Source organism: Stegastes partitus, unplaced genomic scaffold (assembly GCF_000690725.1).
Source record: "Stegastes partitus isolate 25-593 unplaced genomic scaffold, Stegastes_partitus-1.0.2 Scaffold1206, whole genome shotgun sequence".
In the NCBI taxonomy this organism is placed as follows: domain Eukaryota; kingdom Metazoa; phylum Chordata; class Actinopteri; family Pomacentridae; genus Stegastes; species Stegastes partitus.
In genome coordinates this window covers 6718-28394 of record NW_007578937.1, presented here as the reverse complement: position 1 = coordinate 28394, position 21677 = coordinate 6718, and the positions used below count along the sequence as shown (strand labels likewise).

Sequence of the window (21677 nt, the reverse complement as noted above, 5' to 3'; positions counted from 1 at the left end):
ACCACCAGAAAATGCTTTAATTGTATTTGCAGCTCGGAGACCGCCCCGCCTCTCGCCTGCTCTGATTGGCTCCTTTCAAGAGTGCTTAAATTTGCAGCTCTCCCATTGGCTGAGAGAGCTTTCTGTTTTGGTTGCCTGCCAGCAGCCGTCTGGAAGGGGAGGGGAGCCGTCTGCCTTCCGCTTCTGGGCTGGATTGACACACAATGAGGAGCAGAGGCTGGGGAGACGCTCCACAAACGCCGCTGTAAATAAATACAACAATCACTGAGGCCAGAGAAACATGGAGAACCAGGTACAGTGGCTTTTGTGTCTCCTTACGGAATATGAACTTTTCACGGTGAAAATGGCAGCAGGCGGCGCGCTGGCAGGGCAGGAATGAATCCTCTGTTCTGCTAGCCAGAAGAAAAAAAATGCTCCTGCTGCTAATGAACTCGTAGTTGTTTGGCTCTGGAGCTATGCTAGCTGGGCACTCATACATCGGTATTTACCGCTAGCTAGCCTCAGCCTACCACACCATTCAGCACCGCTGCATAGCTCTAGCCACAACCAGGCACACAAAGAGATCCACACCTGGTGTTTATTCCGCTGTGCCGCCTTCAGACAGCACATGCACATTTTTAAACACCCCGAAGACCAATTTAAGTCGAGGTTTTGTGGAGCTAAGCTAAGCTAATCTACCTATCAGGAGAGTGTCGGCCGTTGGCTAAAGGCTAAGGAGCCGCTACAAGGCGCCGGGGAAAAGATTTGTCCTCTCCAGGTTGGGCTGGAGAGGCGGGGTGTTGTCTCCACTGCCAGCGGCCTGAAACCTCCACATTCAGCGCAAAAAGCAGCAATCTGCATGCAACTTCTGGAAAATCTTTGCATTATTCGCCAACAGTTGGTTAATGTTTAATGCTCACCACATTCACGAATGCAGACTAAAATGCATGTAGCATGGTGGAAAAGCTGACAGATTCCCTGTGTGGCAAATGTTGAACTTGAATCCAGTTCTGATAACCACCCTCGCATTGGCTGCTCACTGTACAGTTAGAAATCCAGAATGTGAAACATGATTGTAAGGGCTGGTCTGTAAACCTTTAATCTTACAAGATTGTGTGCTTGCATTTAATACTTTTGCATGTCTGTATTTGCACAGTTAAGATTTATGTAATCATAAAAAGGTACATAATTTATTTTGCAGAAAACAGAAAAGTGGGCAAACCTAATTACATATCTGCTCACTGTAAAGAACATTCTACTTCAGAATGGGTTGCTCTCTAAATGCCTGAGGTTGTTCAGGACTATATTTCAGATGGTTAGGCCACACACACCCAGGGAGAGTGGCTCCGCCACTTTCTTGGAACTAGTCTCCATTCAGCTCTGGCGTCTTTGAAGTTTTAACTACATCTGTGAAAGTGCATCCAGAGGAAGTCTTCTGCCACAAGTTCAAGCCTTAATGTAGTTTGAAATTTTGATTCATGTTACCTTTGTTACGTGTCAGAGATTTGCGTTACATTTTCCATCCTTATTACACACATACTATACTGTACTATACTATACTATACTATACGATACTATACTATACCATACTATACTATACTATACTATACACAGTTGCCAGTTTGTGGGGAGCCCATAGTTAAAATAATGCAGTCCAGTCCTCCCCAGATGAAGGGTGTAAGGTTTACTTGATGCTGTCATTTTGAAGGCTGCTTGTGGTCGTATTGAACGGTATTGATTTGTACTAGAATGTGTTCCTGATATTATATCTTGACTCACTGATGCCAACAGACATTATCATGTTGTGATGCAGGGTTATTGGACTGGACAGCATCAGTTTTAAATAGATTTGTCAGACCCAGACAAGAATCAGGTTCAGTTTGTAAATGCTTCATTTGAAATTAATGCATTGCATCATTACAGCATCATGACATAGCTGGATGGCTTGATTAGTCACACTTCTTTATACACGTGCAGTAAAGTGTGGTCATGGCTTTGTGTGCAAATACTGAGAGCTTTTCTGCATTCTTACTACATTCAGCGCTGTGTGTATGAACACTGCAGAAGGGATGACAGGATGAGTGGTCATGCAGCTTTTCATAATCTCTGCACACTCATTCACACACCCTATTTCCAATACTCACTTGTTTTCTTTGGGTGCTGCAGATTGACTATTTGTGACTCCCCCGTGGCTCTCCTGGATTGACCACTTTCCAATACAAGTAACTGTTTCACCTCCATCCGTGTCGTCTTGTGGGTGGTGAAGGCTGCGTACGCTGAAAGACTTCGCTTCACCAAAACACAACCGCTGTCAGGATTGCTTGTTCATGTGTGTCCTCTCTCAGGGAAACTTTCTGACTTTTATTTTAATCGTTTATTAGCTGGAAGAGATTAACATGGTCATGAGGGGTGTTATTTACACGGCAGCTGGGAGTTCATTGTTTTCATGGGAGCCAGCGTGTCTGCCAAAATTTGTATTTCCCCTCAATTGAAGCTCTGTGTGAGAAAGAGAGAGGGAGGACATGCATGCATCATTTCAATATTAGCAGCTTTGTGTTGTTTGTTTTTTTAACCCATGCTTTGCCTTTGATAGAAGTTAGCGAAATAAATATGCGTCGCCACATGTCTGTCTGTCCGTTTTATTTCAGTAGAACTGGATGATTGAGAAACCGTTGTTTTTCTAGATGTGTCCCCTCCGGTGTTTTCAGGCGGTTTGACGCACGCTCGATCATTTTCCACCTCCATCAGTGTTATTTTCATTCCGCGTCTTTATGTCCCTTCTTTATGCCGTTCATGCTGTCAGATTGTTGGTAGACGTTACTCACTTTTGTTGGACATATGTTCCTGAACCTCCCGCTTTGTTCCATGTTTTCACAGACAGATTGACTCAGTTCACTTTACGACTCTTGCAGTTAAATATTCTGTAGCTGTCTGTGTTGTCTCAAGTGGAAAGGATTAGTCAGCTAATACTTTTAGTCAACTGAAAGAAAATTGATCTGCAACTGTAGTCATTTTCATAGCAAAACATTTGCTCTTTCCAGCTTCTTAAATATGAGAATTTAACGTTTTCTCTGTTTTGTTGTGATGTATTTGACTTTGAACAGCTGGTTGGACAAACAAGCAATCTTAAGATGAGTGAGTATAAAAACTTGTGAAAGTGATTTTTTACAGATTAGATTATTAATAATCTATCTGCAGATTAGTTCCTATTAACAGTAGCTGTTAACTGCAAAGAAATGTTTTTCCATAGTGTGTAAATCTTTGAAGACATTTTTCCTGCAAAACGCCAGACGTTTGCTTTTAATGCTGTGCAATTTAAGAAATCGCTTCTTTTTGCTGCTTCGTTTTGTTGTAAATTTGTGTCTTGGATTGTTAGTCAGACATTTCTTTCGCTATTTCACAGCTTAATTGATATCGAAAACCATCACGAGTCGCCGCCCTGGTATTTTCCCAGTAGGGGTAACTGGCAATTATTTCTTATTACTGTTTAATATGCTGATGAATCTGTTTTCCTAACTGATTATTCTTCTGATCTATAAAATGTCAAAGCTGTAACAATTCCGAGCCCGAGGTAAAGTCTTCACACGTCTTGTTTTGTCCAAACAGTCTCAGTTTACCGTCACACGCACTGAAAGAAAGCAGCAGATTCTCACAACAGAGAAGCTGGATGGTGGATTTTGTCAGTATGTCAATATTGAGGTATTGTTGCTTGAAAAACGGCTCCAGCAATCATTCAGTCATCAGAACAGTTGCTCATTAATTTTCTGACAATCAGCTAATTGTCTCAGCTCTAATTTCTCGGCCTCACGTTGCCTCTTGGGCTCTTTTTTTTTTGGGAGCTGTTTTGTGTAGGACTGCAGCAAATTATTTTTTTCATAATCAATTAATCTGTTGGTTATTTTCCGAGTTAATAATTAAATAGATATGTTGTTAGAAATAGTGGACGGGAAAAAGAGCAATTTCCAGTTTCTCCAAGCCTGCCCGTTCTGTCTGACAGTCACTCAGAAACCTAAAGATGTTCAGTTTACTACCACATGTGACAAAGACATCCTCACATTTTAGGGACAAACAAACAGACTGATCAGCTATCAGCATATTGGCTGTTATTGTTTTTAACCAGTGAATTTGTCGAGTAACGTCTGTGGGTGATTCCAGCTTTTCATTTTCATGCTTTGGGTTTATTGTTTCCTTTTCATTTCTGGCGCAGAATCACCGTCTTCCTCTTTGGCTCGTTGTCATCCTGATTTTTATGTTTTACTTATCACATTCCTGATTTTGCGGACTCCTCGGCGGGAGTGGGTGCTGCTGATTGGAGGGACTCCACGGCTGCTCGCTGTGGGTGTGGTGGAGTCTGGAGTTTAAGGGCATTACTGCCACAGAATGGCCGGGCAGAGCGCCAGGCAGGCAGGGAGGTGTGTGTGTGTGTGTGTGTGTCTGTGTGAGAGTGTGTGTGTGTGTGTGTGAGAGAGTGAGCTGGAGAGTGCCAGACCAGCTCATCTCAATCCTGTCCCCTCTAATCCCCCCACTCAGTCCCAGCTCACGAGCTGCTCAGTGCGGGGGCCAAATCCCCACATTCTTCAGTCCCCCCCTGGACATAAAGTGCCTTTCTGTCCCCCCACCGGTCCTCACCACCACCCCCCACCCTGCGCTCCTTTCTGCACTCGATCTCCATAACCTCTTCACTTAGCCTCTTCTGTGGGCCAGTCACCACCAGCGCAGTGTCATTTGCGTGGCCCGCTGCTATCATTGTTCTTGGCAGACAGAGGTAGGCCAACGACGTGGCCCTCTTCGGGACAAACCCCTTTGAGATCCGTCGGCTCGGGCGGCTAATCACTCCCATTCCACTGGGAGCGCCCCGACACCGGTCCAGCTTTGTGTTTCTCCGAGGCCTTCTCCTCTTGAGTATCAAGTCCTCGCACTCAAAGTGGAGATTCGGAGGTTTTGTTCAAGGTGGAATCAGGAACCAATGAATAATGGCCCCTTGGATTAATCTCACCGCTGGCTTTGCTTATGTTTATTTCATAAGCTACCTCGGTTTGCAAGGTGTCTTTGCCGCTGTAATTTATCACTGCCACGGACCGGGATGAAGTCGGTAGCACGGGGCTCTGACGTACAGTCGTTTTCATTATCGATCAGTCTGATTGATCGATTACTCCATTTATCATTTATTCTATAAAATGACAGAACAGTGTGAAGTGAGCAGTTTTCTGACGGGCCAAGGTGACGTCTCTGGATGAGATCTACCTGTGTGCTGATATAGACAGAAAAATGTCAAGTGTTCACGTGAAAGTAGCTGGAAAAGGTTGAATGTTTTACCTGTGACTTCAGACTAATGGATCGGTTCAGGTGATTGTTTTTAACTCTGGGCTTGTGTGACCTGAATGCATCAGATTTTAGAAGCCTGTGATGTGTTTTGTTTAAACAGAAAATAATCCCCAAATTCATGTCATCATCACAAAAGGCAAGACACGTTTGGAAATTTGGAACCAAAACGGACGATGTCTCCGGTGAATTTTTTAAATTGTTGTATTGATCGTTGATGTCATGCAGGTCAAATGAATCTACACCTAATAAAATTATTCAATCTCCTTTTGAAGGTTTCTATTTTAAGAAAACACTGAATCCACACATAGTTTATATCTAGAGGAAGACTGAAAACATTCATTTGTTTTGCTTCTCTCTGCTCAGCTCCACGTGTACAATGTGTGGCAAATTTAACTGATTTCTTGATTTGCGTAAATGCTCCCACGTATACATGCCTGTCAAAGTGTTTAATGTGTTTGTCTCTTCTGTTCCCTTTTCAGTGCACAGTGCAGGTGAAGCTGGAGTTGGGCCACAGAGCTCAGCTGAGGAAGAAAGTGACGTCAGAAGGCTTCACCCACGACTGGATGGTGTTCGTCCGAGGGCCAGAGACCGGCGACATCCAGCACTTTGTAGAGAAGGTCGTCTTCCGCCTGCACGAGAGCTTCCCCAAACCCAAGAGAGGTACGACCGGGTGGTGGCACGAACACAACCGTGTGCTCTCATGTTCAAACCACACAGGGATGGAAAAATGCTCATAAAAGAAAGGGTTGAATGAAAACATTAAGGGAGGACGTGTTGGGCTTTTTTTTGAGATGCAGAGAAATTAGTCAGGTTTTAAATCAGGTTGTTTATAAGAGGTCAAAGTGAGCTTTGCTAATGCACAGATCACCTCCACAAGCAAGTCTGATTTCCCAACAACAAGTCGGTTTTCCCGTTACATCTCGGGCTCTTTTATAATTAGAACCATGAACATTTTATCTTGTAAATACGTCAACATGTTTACACAAACCGAGACTCTCGGCTAATTTATTAGATGTGTCACTGCTTCAGGAATTCTGGTGAAACAAAGTCAGATATCTCTCATTTACGGTGATCTGGAAAGCGCACTGCAGCTGTGATTTTCGACAGTATTTCTTTCTAAACTCGCGCAGTTAGAGATTTGCTTGTTTGTCCTTAATGAAGACTGCAGATTTGTCTACCCCATTAGCTGTGTTTTCATTTTAATGAGTCTGTGTCTGTCTGCAGTATGCAAGGAGCCGCCGTACAAAGTAGAAGAGTCGGGCTACGCCGGCTTCCTCATGCCTATCGAGGTTTACTTCAAGAACAAGGTGAGAACAACCTGTCCCGGTTCACGAACTTAACTTGGCCTCTTTATGCTTCGTTGTTGTGGATGTTATATTATGAAATCTTATAAAAGAAATAATTGTGGATGAAACTTCACACTGAGCTCATAATAAAAATATGTAGGAGAAAGAACAAGAAGAAAACAACTCAGAGATTTGCTTTAAAATACAAGGATGCTGCTCCAGAGGGCATTTAGTGGTAGAGCGAGGGGATCCAGTAGACTTTTTTTTTGTCAAATTAAATAAATACCTCTGAATGGTTTCTACGTGCTGGAAAACCTCCGTACACAGCCTCTATAAATGGAAAAAAAATAAAAATCCAGGTGGCTCGGACCGATCCACACAGCACTAGTCAGCTGGAGCAAGAGGAGCGATGGTCTAAATATTAACAGAAGCTTTTAAATTACAGGAGAACCAGCGAGCTACTGTGGTAGGGATAAAATAGATAAATAAATTCCCACATTGGCACTCTGAATGGGGTTAAAAATCACTGACCACAACAGATAATGTTAAACTTTACATGAGAATCCAGGTTATAGAGAGAACCCAGCAGGAATCTATCCCCGTTAATCAGGTTAATCCCTTAACTTGATAAAGTAAACCGGGTTTTCCTTTTACTTGATGCTTAAAATCAATTTACTGCCCAAAACTGGGAGTAATCAGATTACTTAAGTGCACCACAATCACAGTGATGGCTCAGAACCTCGGATCCACCAGCATGGCTCAGCATTAAGCTTTGAATATACACTCCTCAGTGGGTTAGGCACTTGTTCTTGTAAATCAGAATGCTTGATTGTGTTAGTAAAACACTTGTCTTATGTGGAGACATTTAGTCTCCGTTAGTGACAGAAATAAAACGAGCACGCTCTTTTATAACAGCACGCATACGTCTACATTAGCCGTTTAAAATAACGATGAAAGAAAGAAGCACTTTGCTCTCATTACCAGATACAGGCGGTGCGTAAGAGGTGTGTGCACATTAGTGCACCATCAACTCCTGCACTTCTCTATAATATTAAACTTCTGGACTGCATCCAGAGAACGATCCATCCTCCTCTTCTGTCCCGTTAACTCTTTCGTTTATGAAATATCTCGAGTGTCTTAATGCTCAGCTGTAGTCGTCCCTCCTCTTCACAGCTCTGCAGCTCCTCTCAGGAATGCGTCTTATCAGCGCGCCGCCTTCAGCTATGTCTGTTTTATTGACTTCCGGGGATGATAGCTCTTTCATTCAGCTTTTATCGTGTGTTGGGAAATGTGCAGGTATTGAGGGCTGACTGCGTGCAGAGCAGCGGTGCAGACAAACACAAATTAATGTGTCACGCCTGCTGTCAGAAGACGTTGTCAAACAGCCTGCATCCTTTTTCTCTTTCTCCAGGAGGAGCCAAAAAAGGTCTGTTTCAACTACGACCTGTTTCTTAACTTGGAGGGCAACCCACCAGTCAACCACCTGCGCTGTGAGAAGCTCACCTTCAACAACCCCACCAAAGAATTCAGAAGAAAGCTGATCAAGGCTGGAGGGGTGAGGCTGCCTGGCACACTGGCTCATTGTCATTTTGACTGACTAAAGCCTAAATGGGTGAATAGCAGACGCTGCTGTTGACACGAGTAGCAGCGACCACACGCTGTGTTTTACCATGACTGTCCCCATTCAGCACCCATTTTAATCTTTAAACATATCCTCATACAGACTATCTACACATCTTAAGTCTTTATTTCCCAAAAGAGTCATTTGTAGGTGTTAAAACCTTACTTCAGAAAGAAAAAAAAGTCTTTTACGTTTTCTTTCTTTCTTTCTAAGCTATAGCCTCTGTTCATGGGTCGCCGTCTTATCCGGTTGAGCTACCGGGGCGCCCTACACACAGTTATCTTAACACTGCAACCACACACACACACACACACACAAACAAACAAACACACTCATAGGAAGTAAATTTCTTCATATGACAGCTTTTTTTTTTTTTTTTTACACCTCCAATTTATAACAACCACAAAACTTGTTTACTTCACATTGAACCACAGGGGTCCCGAATAACCAAAATCTAACAACTACAATAGCAGTTCGACATCAAGAGTAAATTCATTGATTAATTAAAGCAAAAACCTCACTTTTATGTAGAAAGGCTTTACCTTTTTTAATTTACAGAACTTCACCATGTATTTAAAAAGTCTAAAAGAATTTTAGATACAGTCGTGACTCGATAATCGACCCTTAACAATCCTAAACCTGCTGTCCGACAGGTTTTTAGGACAAATGAATGGAAGCCATTAAAAACAGCCTTAACATAGCGACAGCCTTGGATTGTGACTCCAACATGACATTTAATGTCACCAATCAGGATGACGGCGTATTATCTGACTGAACAATCCCACAGATTGGCTACGTTCACACTGCAGGACTTGATGCCCAATGAGGATTTCTTTGTGACTTCCTTCACGTTTCCAGTTCAATGCGACTTGTATGTGATCTGCTGTGTGAACTTCATACGAGCCAAAAGTGTCCCGCATGCGCAGAAGAGGACACGACGACGTCACACGCAGCGAGCGTGCTCAGTGTTTATGGAAGTAAACATGGATGGTAACGGTGGAGCGTATCTGCCACTCCCCCGCCGCCACCGATGGAGGAAACAGAAGTGTGAGCGCTAACTAAACTAGCATCAGCAGCCAAGTACTGCCTGTGTGTTCTGGACACTTCCAGTGGCCGGAACATGCACAATCGCACCGGTCAGTTAGACGAGAAATCCAGCGATGTGTAGTGTTCTAACAACACACTAGTTATTATAACAACTATGAACAATAATTAACAACTAATGAGCCTTCCAGCATCAAGCCCTCCTTGTATCTGGACCTCCGTCTTGACAATCCGACAGCCTTGCTATCCGACACAAAAGAAGGTTTTATATTTAGTGTCGGCTCATCGAGTCACGACTGTATTTCAAAATGCAGTTTTGTTTGGTTAAAAAAAATGATTAGGTCATGAGGTTGGAATTGTTTTAGAAATTTGCATAAACCTCAGTTTTTAAAAACAACAAAACACGTGTTCGGGAGGAAAAAACCGCGTTGTATTGATGACGCTGTAGCAAAACAGAAAATGAAACTAACGTGGAACCAAGAACCACAAACTACGCAGACCAGTAAGAATGTACCAGCTCACATCCAGCCTGGGCGGCGGTGACTCAGAAGGAGAGAGATTGTGAACTTTGAGTGTAAAGGCGTTAGAGCTGCATGGTTAGTCAGAAAAAAACATAAAGTTGCCACGAAAACCCACCAGCAGACATCATCAAACGTCATCCAGTGTTGTTCTGTATTCACGTCACCAAACCCCGACCCCAGCATGTCCCAGTCTGGGGTAACAGCGTTAACTCTGGCAGCTCCAGTAAGCGACATCAGAAGAGTGTTTTCATCTATGCTAGCATTAAAGAGTGAGGTGCTCTGGAGAGAACTAGTACGTACCAGTGGGGAGTTTAGTTTGTTGGATGCTACAGTAAACAGAAAGGCTGATGTTCTTCCTTTTTTTCCCAGTTTGAATGTAAAACTGATCCTAAATTGCATTCATAGTGGGTTTAAAATGATCAAAAGCAGCATAGAATTTAATTTGTTTTATTCTGATTGGAGTGAGTTTCTTGTTCGCTGTCGCCTCACAGCATCACTGGAAAACGAACTGAACTTTTACTTTTGGATCCAGAAGCTTTCAAAATAACCCCTTCCTCCTGTCTTTTAAACATGGACACTAAACACCACAACTCCCGTCTCTTTCAGGTGTTGGTGGTACCTGAGGGGGCTGAAGCTGTGTCGAGACCCAGTCCGGACTACCCGATGCTCCCCACCATCCCCCTCTCCGCCTTCTCGGACCCCAAGAAGACCAAGACCTCTCACGTGTCAAAGGTTGGTGAAGTGGCCGACAAAAAGGTTCCAAACCAGCAGTGCAACGTTCATGTCAGAATAAAACTAAAGCGTATAAAAGCTGTAAAAGAGTGATTAAAGAAATAAATGTATATCTAGATAAATAACACACGCCCATACTTCCGTCCCTTAATGCACTTAGCAGCATGTTTTAAATGATCATCACCACGAGGGTACGAAGTGTTTAAATGGATAAATGATTAACTCATTCTTCAGACTCTGGCTTCTAATCCATACCAGCAGATCTTTAGCAGCTGCATTCAGGATTGTTCAGACTTCCTATTTGCCAGGAGGGGACGCAGAAGAAAACAGGAAACTGACCCCCTTCACATTTTCCATCGTTATTTGTTCTATCAGTACACAGACCTGCTGAGGTTTGTTTTCACTACTGAAATGAAGTACGATTGGCTTTTCAAAGCCACTCGTAGGTTTTATAGTTCCTCTCATCTCGTGATTGAGTTCGGCTCAGTGTGTAATACAACCAGGAAGTGTGTTGTTCTGCAGATTCCTTTCAAGTTTTCTCTAAACACAATCAGATTCTGGATAATTTAGAAAACTTCAAGACCCACCTCAGTGATTAACTTGGAGCTGTGCTGATGCTAAATGGCCGTAATGACTCCTGCAAACCAAAGTTCCCCTTAATTTTCACATAGAAGTACATGTTTCCTGAAGCCACACTATTGCTGTGGCATGAGTGGGCGTGCGCTGAACACCAGATTGAGGCAGAACGAGGACTTGGTCTCATCCAGCTGTGTCCATCTGCTGACATAGAAAAAGTCAGCGAGAGCCGCCTCTGCAGAAACACACATGGCCGCTCTCGCTCCAATCCTCCAGCCTGTGCTGAGTCTTATATAATATGATAAAAGCTCTTATATACAGATCAAATTTAATAGGGTCAGTTTGAAAACCTGTAAAACTGTTTGTGGATAGGTGGGTGGACAGTGTGGATGTAGACTCTGCCACACCTGTGACTCTGTGGAGGCTTCGTTTGCACATTTACAACATTTTTATTATACATTTAAATGTACTCATTGGCAGCCTTTAAGTTAAGAGTCTCATATATGTAAGTTGATCCTTGTTTGTCTTGTGTGCATAGTTGTGAGTCTCCGTTTAACCTGTGAAGCAGGTGTGGGGCTATTTCTTTGTATATTTTCTGCTGTTTTTAGCCAGCCCAGCTGCGAGGTCAGTTGGTCAGTCCACTGCCTTGACCCACGCTGAAATGTTTCTACCACTATCGCACATTTTGACTTGATGTAGCGGTAAAAGCTTACATTATTCATGCGTGCTTTACTGATGGGAGTTCCTGCTCTTGTGTGTGCTGGTTCACTGTCGGGGCTTGTTGTGCACTGAACATCTGTGCTTTTTTCTCTAACTCCAGAAGCCTCATATCTTAACTTTTCATACAGCACAGTCATCAGAATTCAGGCGGTCTTATACTTTGATTTATCTTCAAATGCCAGTTAAACTAATGGCATTCCCGTCGCTGTCAGCTTCACATGGTTTTGCTTATTCACAAACTAAGACATAGAACATGGTCGACTGTGCACCTGTTACATGCAACACAGCGCTGATATTGTCAGCCTGTTCAATGCGATGCTGTGCCTCAGTTTTAACCTTGTGAGCTGCGTGACAGATGCTCGTCTGTTTACAGTTTATTAAGAGTAATTACTGAGACAGTAGTTACTTTGGGTCAGATTTACAGTGGCCAAAATGTTTAGTTTAACTTGTCACTCGCAGTAAATAATGTGATTACATTAAACGCCAGGCCTGATGTAGGAGCTGAAGAGCTTAAACTTCTTGAAGAGGCCTCCTTGATGAGCAGCTGAGCCTGTTTCCTGAGTGTGCTCATGACCCCGCCGTTGTCTTTTCTCTCTCCAGGAACCCAGCAAAGAAGGAAGTGGCAGCAGCAAAGGACCCAAACCACACAAGCTGACCAAGGAGCACCGTGAACGGCCTCGAAAAGACTCTGAGAGCAAAGCCACGTCGAAAGGAGACAACGACAGAGATGGGAGCAGCAAGAGCGGCCGCGATCCTTCCTCTTCCTCATCCTCGTCTTCGAAAAAGCCGTCGGAGATCAAAGTGAAAGATGAAGTTAAGGTTCTCCCCAAGGCCGCCTTCAAGGAGCCTAAACTCACCCTGAAGGAATCAAAGATGGACGGTATGTCCCCGAAAGGAGGGGGGGCTGGGAGCGGAGGGGGCGGCGGGGGAGGAGGCGGGGGAGGGTCTGCTGAGTCCAAAGCGCCGGGGAAGCGGCCCTCGACGGTGGAGTCTCCCAAACCCAGCGCCAAGAAGCAGAAGAAGGGCAGCTCGGAGGGGCCCAAGGGTCCGGCCGGCGGGGCCTTCACGGGAACTTCTCCCCGCGTGTCCTCCTCGTCTGCAGCCAGTCAGTCCTACGCCGAGAAGAAACCTCCGAAGGAGAAAGGTCGCTGGGCCAAAGGCAAAAACGACACACAGGAGCTGAAGGAGCCCAAGAAGCCTCCAGAGTCGGAAGAGTCGAATTCAGAGGATGAAGCGTCTTCAAAGTCAGAGGTACAAAGACTAGACAGCTTTCAGTTGTGTATGAAAACAGGTCACTTAAAAAAACAAAAAACTGTAAATTATGATTATTTTGTGTATTGTTCAATCTGCCAGTGATTAATCGTTTGGCAGAAGAAAATAGTAAAGCTACTAGATGTTCCAAGGTGGTCTGTTCAAGAGTGTTAGAGATCGTTGGTTTACAAAGAGTAGAAATAAGTTCTTGCAAAAGAGGGGCGTAGATGAACAAAAGTTTAATAATTGATTTGAAATAGTCAAACATTCAGTCAACAAACCTTAGCAGCTGTGATTTTATCCGTACCAATACATTTACAGCATAGGGAGACATAATTGTTGTTTTTTTTTCCTAATTAGAGCTAATTTAGGTCCAAATGTCGGATCTTAAATTTGGAATTTCCAGAAATAGATTTAATAGTAACAGCACGAGAATGACCTCATGTGTTGATCTTGAACTGGAGGACTAACTAGGCCATCTAATTTTCCTTGTCTTCTCCTCTTACAGCAGTCGGCTCCCTCCAGTCCTTCCAACTCCAGTTCCAGTTCTGACTCCAGTTCAGACTCAGACTTCGAGCCGGGACAGAAACAAGGCCAAGGTGCTGTTCCTTCAGCTGGTTTTGATGTGAAAGTTCGACATTTGTGAGAGGAGTGTTGAGAGTTGGTCTACGTTTTGAAAGATGCCGATGATTTGGTCCAAAGACGGTAGCGTTCATGCAACTCTGTGCTCGTCCCTCAGGCCCCCTGCGATCCATGGTGGAGGAGATCCAGTCAGAAGAGTCGGATGATGACGACAGCAGCTCGGAGGAAGAGACACCCATGAAGACCAACCCCCCCAACCGCGACTCTCGGTCAGTCTTCCCAAAGCCTTTTTTTTTTGGGGCAGTCACAGACACAAGTTGAGAGAAACTGTCAATCAGTAAAGAAATGAAGAACAGTGATCTATGCATATTCACACACTGGAGAGCTACATAATGCTGCAGCTAAAACTCTTATCGTACACTCATGCTGCCACCGGGTCTGCATTGGTGTCACTGTTTCTTGCTGTATTCTGGCAACGATCAATCTGTTTGAAGCTGCTTCGATTTAATTCGATTCAGTTTGACTCTTGATGGTTCAGTTACATCAGAGAAATTCTTTGAATTTATTGCTGGAACTTAGATCTCTCCAATAACTGAGCATCACTGTTGTTGAGTAATAAAACTGTGCAAAGTGCACATCAGCTGCAAAAGAAAAGAAAAAAAAAAAAAGTTTCCCGGCCATAAAACTGTCAGCCAAGGAATTAATTTCTTTGGCAAATGCAAAAGGCTAAAACAAGACACCTTTTTTTAGACCTACATGTGCAAAGCAGTCGAGGAAGAATAATAAAAGATCAAATATATATTTATAAAAAGCTATCCCATACAGTTATTCACGGACCGTCGGTGCCAGATGATCATTCTGAGAGCAGATGGGACAGAAACTGAGCATCTCCTCGATAATTCATCTGATCAAGACGTCGGTCTGATATTGGCATGAGCGGACCGTGCAGTCAGATCCATAAACTTGACAACAAACAGAGCTCCCATCAGTGGGCACTTTGTCCTTCTTGATTTGCTGCGAGATAGTCGGAGTCAGCCAACCGTCCTGAGTTACGACAGCCCACTAAAGTGCAGCGATTTCCAGTCGCGACTGATCACATCACCGTTTACAATCTGTCAGAGCTCAAAGCAGCTGATACGACTCGTCATTTTTAGCTTAAAAACACGCATGTAGATGTCGAGAGTAGAGATTTTACACAATATGCAGCTCGTGTGTTTTCTCTGCAGCATTTAGTGCAGGTCTAATATGTCTGCTCAGGGTTTTTAGAGCCTAAATCGTTTTTTATGGCGTCCTGTTCTGTTGTCCGGTTCCGTTAAACCTTTGCATAAGAAGAGAGCGCTGTGAGGTGATTTACCTAAAAGATCGCCAGCCGAACCGCAAAACAAACTAAAACAATGTGAGAAGTGTGATGAAAATATGGCATTTCTGTTTATTTTATGTATTATTTCAAGAAACGCTACGACCTCCACACAGCTCCTCGCACATCTGATGTTTTCATCTGCTGCCTCTTAAGCTCCGCTGGATGTTGGAGTCACATGCTTCATGTGCTCTATGATTTGTTGGCTAAGCGTGTTTTCCATTGCACCTCAGCCAACTGCAAAAACGTGCTCGCTGTTCTCCGGGTTTTTTTCAATGCACCTATTGAAAATGTGCATGAAAACACATGGATGAAGCGTCCGGCTGGAATCTGTGTTTTTGTGTATTTCCTGTAACTCGCGGCGCCGCGGTTCGTCGTGCGTTCGTCACACAGACGGACACAGATCGCCACCAAGACTTCTTTAGACCGTTCTTGAACACTTAGAGGTGGAGACCGTGATTGCAATCCAATACAGTTTTTGTCTAATTCAGTGACTATCAGGTCTGCCTGTTCCTTATGTGTGCTGAAAAAAATGTCATGTTTGCCTAAAAACAGCTACGCTACAGTATTCCAGTGTGTCCTGTGCATGTTCAGACTTGTGCACAGGACAAGGGGGAAGGAGGCAGCGGGAGCCAGAGGCACATGTCGACTATCTAGCTTTAAAAATCTCTTTTAGAATTGCAGCGTCCTCTTTTTAAAAAAAAAATCTTTTTTAATTAGGAATACAATAGTGGGCAGGTAATAAATGACACATATTTTACCCCCTTTTTTTTGTCTTAATCGTAAGATGAACCCAGGGCCTTCAAAAGGCGGCCAAACAGCCAGAAAAATAGAACTAGTGTCTGACAGCAATAATAACAGAACAGTATGCAACAATAAACATATAAACAAACATAAAGAAAGAAAAGAAAAAACAAAAGTATAATGAGTGTATGCACAGCTATATGCAGCCAAAATCTGCAGAGACAGAAATAAGTACAGTCATGACTCGATAATCGACCCTTAACAATCCTAAACCTGCTATCCGACAGGTTTTTAGGAAAAACAAACAGAATCCATAAAAACAGCCTTAACATAGCGACAGCCTTGGATTGTGACTCCGACATGACATTTAATGTCACCAATCAGGATGACGGCGTATTATCTGACTGAACAATCCCACAGATTGGCTACGTTCACACTGCAGGACTTGATGCTCAATGAGGATTTCTTTGTGACTTCCTTCACGTTTCCAGTTCAATGCGACTTGTATGTGATCTGCTGTGTGAACTTCATACGACCCAAAAGTGTCCCGCATGCGCAGAAGAGGACACGACCACGTCACACGCAGCGAGCGTGCTCAGTGTTTATGGAAGTAAACATGGATGGTAACGGTGGAGCGTATCTGCCACTCCCCCGCCGCCACCGATGGAGGAAACAGAAGTGTGAGCGCTAACTAAACTAGCATCAGCAGCCAAGTACTGCCTGTGTGTTCTGGACACTTCCACCCCGTCAGAGCGCTGCCCCGGGGTGGAAGTGGCCGGAACGTGCACAAGCACACCGGTCAATTAGGCTGAAATCCAGCGATGCGTAGTGTTCTAACAACACACTAGTTATTATAACAACTATGAACAATAATGATCAACTAATGAGCCTTCCAGCATCAAGCCCTCCTTGTATCTGGACCTCCGTCTTGACAATCCGACATAAAAGAAGGTTTTACATTTAGTGTTGGATTATCGAGTCACGACTGTAAATCAATAAATAAAATAAACCTGAAGTAAGTCTTAGGTACAGGTAAGTAACAATGAAGTCATTAGATCACATAATTGTGGCTCCTTTAACGTTCTCTCCATACCTCACCACGTTTATCCCCTGGTAGTATTGTTTGCTTTGTATGTTTCCAAAATGCAACTTGTTAGATCTCCTTCACTGAGCAATTACAGGCAAATGAAGCCCTCGTGCTAACTTTGATTATAACTCTAACCTGAGATGCACACATCCAAACCCGATGCTAAGCAGCAGGACCGAGTGTCCTGTGTGTCAGTCTGTGTGGTTGACCTCTGGCCTCGCCCTGTACCCCCGTCAGACTCAGCCTGGACAGCGAGAGTGACAGCAGTGACGGCTCGCACCGCCCCAGTCGAGACCCCGCCCCGCCCCCACAGAAACACAGCTCCTCCAATAACAAAGTGAGTCTCACACACACACACACACACACACACACACTTCATTTAATGACAAGAACTGAAAGAAATCTGCATGCACAACCATCATTTTCTGTTGTATGAGTAAGAGCGGGAACTGTTCACCAATATCTGTAATTGGATTTAATTACACAGTTGTTGTCAGTATTTTTTCAATATATTGTTTATAGTTTTTTATTATTAGACACATGAGAGACTAACAGAGCTGATGTGTTTTTTGTGGCAGTCAAAAAAAATAAAGAAGAGTTTAATTTCAGTTGGACCTTTCCTTGGCCAACACGAGCAGGAATTTCCTAAAGCATCATGTTGTTTAAACTCTGTGGGTTTGTGAGGAACATTAAGCCCGAGGAACTTTGTGTTTCAGAAAGCCGCGCGCGAGTAAAACAGTCAAAACAAAATCAAAATCAAACAGCGAGAGGCATTAGGCTGGCAGACGAGATTCATTTGAATTTCGAGTCGTGCTGTATTTTTAACGCGTGGCTCCTGCCCAGCACATAACAGCCTAAAGCCGGTTAGCAAACAGGCATCAGAACCACAGCGCTCCAACCAGCACAACACTCACATTTCAGCTGCGTTAACTGTCGTCACCGCTCCAGATAGCGCGTGATCTCACATCACAGCCCCTGTATCAATATTTTCTCCTTCCTCTTTCTTTTCTTTTTGTTTTTTTTTGCCCTTTCTCTGATCTCTGTTCTGCAGGTGTCGGTCAGAAAGAGTCCAGATTCCTCGTTTCGCTCAGAGAAGGTGATGAAGAAGGGATACGACAAGGTAGGAAGGGTAAATCAAACTTTTTATGCTTAAACTTTCACACACATGATCCCAACATTCAGTCAGTGCACTAATGAGTTCAGGATGCAGTGATGACCAGCGAGACTCTGGTCTGTAAACCCTAGAAGAGAAATCTCTGCTTTCTTCTTCTTAATGAAGTAGCGATGAAGTGAAACTGAACTTATATCAAACTTTCACATTAGAACATCTGCTGAGTGTAGCGGAGGAAGAAAAAGATTAAAATCCCACATTGACCAAAGACAAAAGTTCAGCTGTTAATTAACTTCATGCAAAGGGCAGCAAACAGAAGAAAATTCAATCAGCATTAGTTGTTTTAAGCAGTCGTGCTCTGGACACTTCTGCGTAGATTTCCAAGATGTTTCGAGCCCCTTCAAGAAGCTGCCGCAGCTCTTCTGTAGATTCAGACTGCCTGAGCGTCTTCTGTCACTTCAAACGGTCCCAGACCGAACTCATGAGATCAGAGCTCTGTGGGGGCCAGAACATCTGCTGCAGGACTCCTTGTCATCGTTCGCTCTTTATGGCTGCATGTTTGGGCTCATTGACCCGCTGCAGAATGAATGCGGGCCTGATCAGGCGCCTCCCTCATGATACAGATAACAATCTAAACATCTGAGCGTCTCCACAGTACTGTATGTAACATGATAGAAAATGAAAGGAGCAGCATATGAAACCCCTCCTCAGGCGAAATCAGGGCAGCGTCACTGTAACACGCTGCTCTAAGCCAAACGCTTGTTTCTAGATTGTGCACCAGCATCAGTGAGGAAAGCAACAGAGGTGAACATTTCATCCACTGAAATTCGACTCCCTCATCTCCTTACATTTATGAGCTCTTTTGTTCACTGTCTTCTTTCTTCTCCTCTCGACACCCTGCAGGCCTACACAGAAGAACTGGTGGACCTCCACCGCAGACTGATGGCATTAAGGGAGCGTAACGTCCTACAGCAGGTGTGTGCTCGGCCGCTGTCTGACCATCGCGCCGTGTTGTTTTCGCCCAGTTTCATCAGTGTAATCTGAATAGATAGGAGAAGGCGTTGACTGTTTAGTCGACAAAGCTTACACTAAAAGTCTTACAGTTTCTACCCTTGATTGAATCATAAAATTTTTTTGCCACAACAAAACTGAATTAAAGCCGCAAGCAGCAATGGACGGGTCCTCGCCGTACGATTGTCGGCCTTCGCACATGTTGGGGTTTGGCAGAGACACGCTCTGGGCGGGACTCTGATTCGGCGTGTGGAGTTTCAGCCAGATCGGAGCACATGCGGCCTAGTTACGAGCCACTTCCTGTTTAACGGCGAGGCGAGGCAGCGTGCGTGGTGTGGCTTGCTGGCAATGCGCTGTGGTTTGGACTCGGAGCATGTGTGTAAAGTTTCAGGCAGATCGCAGTATGTACAGCCCAGTTACACAGCACGTCCCGTTTGATGGCGTTTTATGGTGGTGTCCTTTTTCAAAATGGCGGACTTTCTGTTGGGTTTAGGTCTTGGTGCTAATTGACTTTTTTGTGCGTCCTGAGTTGCTACACAAGCCCACTGAATTGTGTAGCTGTAGATGAAACGGCCTTCTGACGGGACTACGTTGAACACCGAAAACGCCACGAAAATACGCAAAAAGGCCTTTCATTGAAATTGTGCGAGCCGCCATTTCCACGCCGTCAGACTGTTGCGTAAGATTTTAATACCTTTTAATCATCACGTCCTGTAGTTTGTGCTGGCCAGATTTCAGGTGTGTACGACGTAACCCCTAGGAGGAGATTGATTGTGAAAATGCCCAAAAGTGAGCGAAAATCGTCGAGCATGCTCGGCATTTTTCCAACATGGCGGCCTTCCTGTTGGGTTTACAGAAATGCGCTGATGGACTTTTTTGTGCGTCCCGACCTGCTACATGTGTGTACCGATTTTTGTAGCTCTAAGTCAATCTTAGCCCCGATGGGACTCTTTTGAAATATTGTAGGGGGCGTAGTTGAGCCGTGTTGCATTTTAAAGGTTGGAGCAGGTCGAGTTTTTTGTTCGTCCCGACCTGCTCTATGGGCCGACCGAATTGCGTAGCGTGCTTGTGACAGGAGTCCGTTGAAATTTTCAAGGAGGCGCTGTGGAGCCATTGTGGCAGTGACATGTCCAAGTCCCTTAAGATATCAAATTTGTCGCCACTCCTGGTGTGTGTGGTGATTTTGGGGCATATTTAGGCCTCAAAAATGCATTTCTTTTGGCGTAAAAATACTAATATGGTGTGTAACGGTGAGCTTGGGCCCTAAATTAACTGATCTTCCTCTCCACCAGATCGTCAACCTGATCGAGGAGACGGGCCACTTCAACGTGACCAACACCACCTTTGACTTTGACCTCTTTTCACTGGACGAGTCCACCGTCCGCAAACTACAGAGCTACCTGGAGGCGACGGCCACGTGACAGGAAGTGGAGGCCGGCGTGTGGATGGCGGCGGCGGCGGCGGTGGAGGCAGCCTCGCCACGACGTCTGCTCTCTAAGGAGGAGGAGGAGGCGAGCAGCCGCGTCCGTCGCAGCCCTTTCACAGGCCTGACTGAACCATCGAACAACTACCACACGAACAGAAACACACAAACAAACACAAGCACACACCAAGACACAACCCCACCTTCACGGGACGCCGGGGAGAAAACTGGAGGAGGTGTGGGAGGAGGAGGAGGAGGTGTGGGAGGGAGCGCCGGAGCAGCTGAACTCCATCTACAGTCAGGATTTTCACTACACATCTCTTGTCTTGAGTCTGTGCAGAGCTGTGGAATTCACCCCACACCCCCTCCTCCACCCCCCTGCACTCATATTGCTCCTGCCTTTGCAAACCTAATACTTCCCCTCCTCCTCCTCCTCCTCCTCCTCTTCCTCCTCCTCTTCCTCCCCCCTCACATGCACACTCCTTACTCGGCAGAACACTCCACTTCCCTCCCCTTCCCCCCCGTTGTCAGCTGGAGCTCATTTCTCTCCCGACATACTCTCGAGTCGTGTGTTTTCTGTGTGTGTGTGCGAGCACTGCTGAGGTTTGAGAGAAGATGCTGTCTTTGTGGTTACTGACTTCTCTTTGTTTGTGAAGCTCGAGCGCAAACAACAGCCGGTTTCACCCCTTTTTTTTCCCAAACGCACACACACACACACACATACGCTCCGACAGATACAGGTTCAGGTGGCGCTTTGCTCCGTTAGCCCCCCTGTTTAGCATTAATAGCCAGTTTAGAACCACTGAAGAACTGGTTTATAACACTATGATGTAGCTGTAAAGAGAAACGCAAGGCCAGAAATCAAACTGAAGGCTTCAACCTGCAGGAGTCCATCTGTTGTCAGTTTCCTCGAGGTACTAAAAACCTGAAAAATACCATTAAAGTGGAACCTAAGTCTGACGTTTGTATAGCTTTTCTTCAGGCTGATACTCGCGCTGTCATGTCAGGATTCTGGACTTTTCGTCTCTCTGAGCTGCTCACCATCTATGACAGCGCTGATTCTTGGCTGCTTGACAGGTTTTGTGCCTGGATATCGTTTAAATATGAGAGCACTTGTTCTCTCCAGGATGATATCCGAAGGGTTGCGAAAAGACGTCTAACAGAGCTGGACGGTGTGACCTGGTTGTTAGATTAAGAGAGACATCAGGAGAATTTGTTTGCAAGCAAGTACATGATAGTGTCAGAAACCAGCCTCTAAATGTCAATAAATGATAAACGGGGGGGTTGAAGTGAAGCGGCGCCCACAT

At 44.7% G+C, this 21677-nt stretch overlaps 1 protein-coding gene across 4 annotated transcripts; it reads left to right on the top strand.

The window, feature by feature from the left end:
* The first annotated feature begins 188 nt into the window (after positions 1-188).
* Positions 189-20732, top strand: mllt1a (MLLT1 super elongation complex subunit a). Of its 4 annotated transcripts, none has more exons than XM_008297286.1 (12): positions 189-292; positions 5784-5964; positions 6529-6611; positions 8002-8145; positions 10383-10508; positions 12405-13055; positions 13567-13654; positions 13795-13906; positions 17063-17162; positions 17877-17945; positions 18840-18911; positions 20240-20732. In XM_008297286.1, exons 1-12 carry the CDS (start codon positions 281-283, stop codon positions 20366-20368), a joined length of 1767 nt encoding a protein of 588 aa, XP_008295508.1. In that variant the 5' UTR covers positions 189-280; the 3' UTR covers positions 20369-20732. The 4 variants fall into 4 exon arrangements, with proteins under 4 accessions (XP_008295508.1, XP_008295506.1, XP_008295507.1 ...); XM_008297284.1 differs by having other exon boundaries at positions 17877-17954; XM_008297285.1 differs by having other exon boundaries at positions 13564-13654.
* The last annotated feature ends 945 nt before the right edge of the window (positions 20733-21677 follow it).

What these genes read in the sequence shown, in the direction of transcription:
- mllt1a (XM_008297283.1), top strand. An exon ending in ACAGCTCCTCCAATAACAAA is followed by an intron (nt 17,163 to 17,876) that starts GTGAGTCTCACA and finishes TCTGTTCTGCAG; the next exon opens with GTGTCGGTCAGAAAGAGTCC. An exon ending in GATACGACAAGGTAGGAAGG is followed by an intron (nt 17,955 to 18,839) that starts GTAAATCAAACT and finishes GACACCCTGCAG; the next exon opens with GCCTACACAGAAGAACTGGT.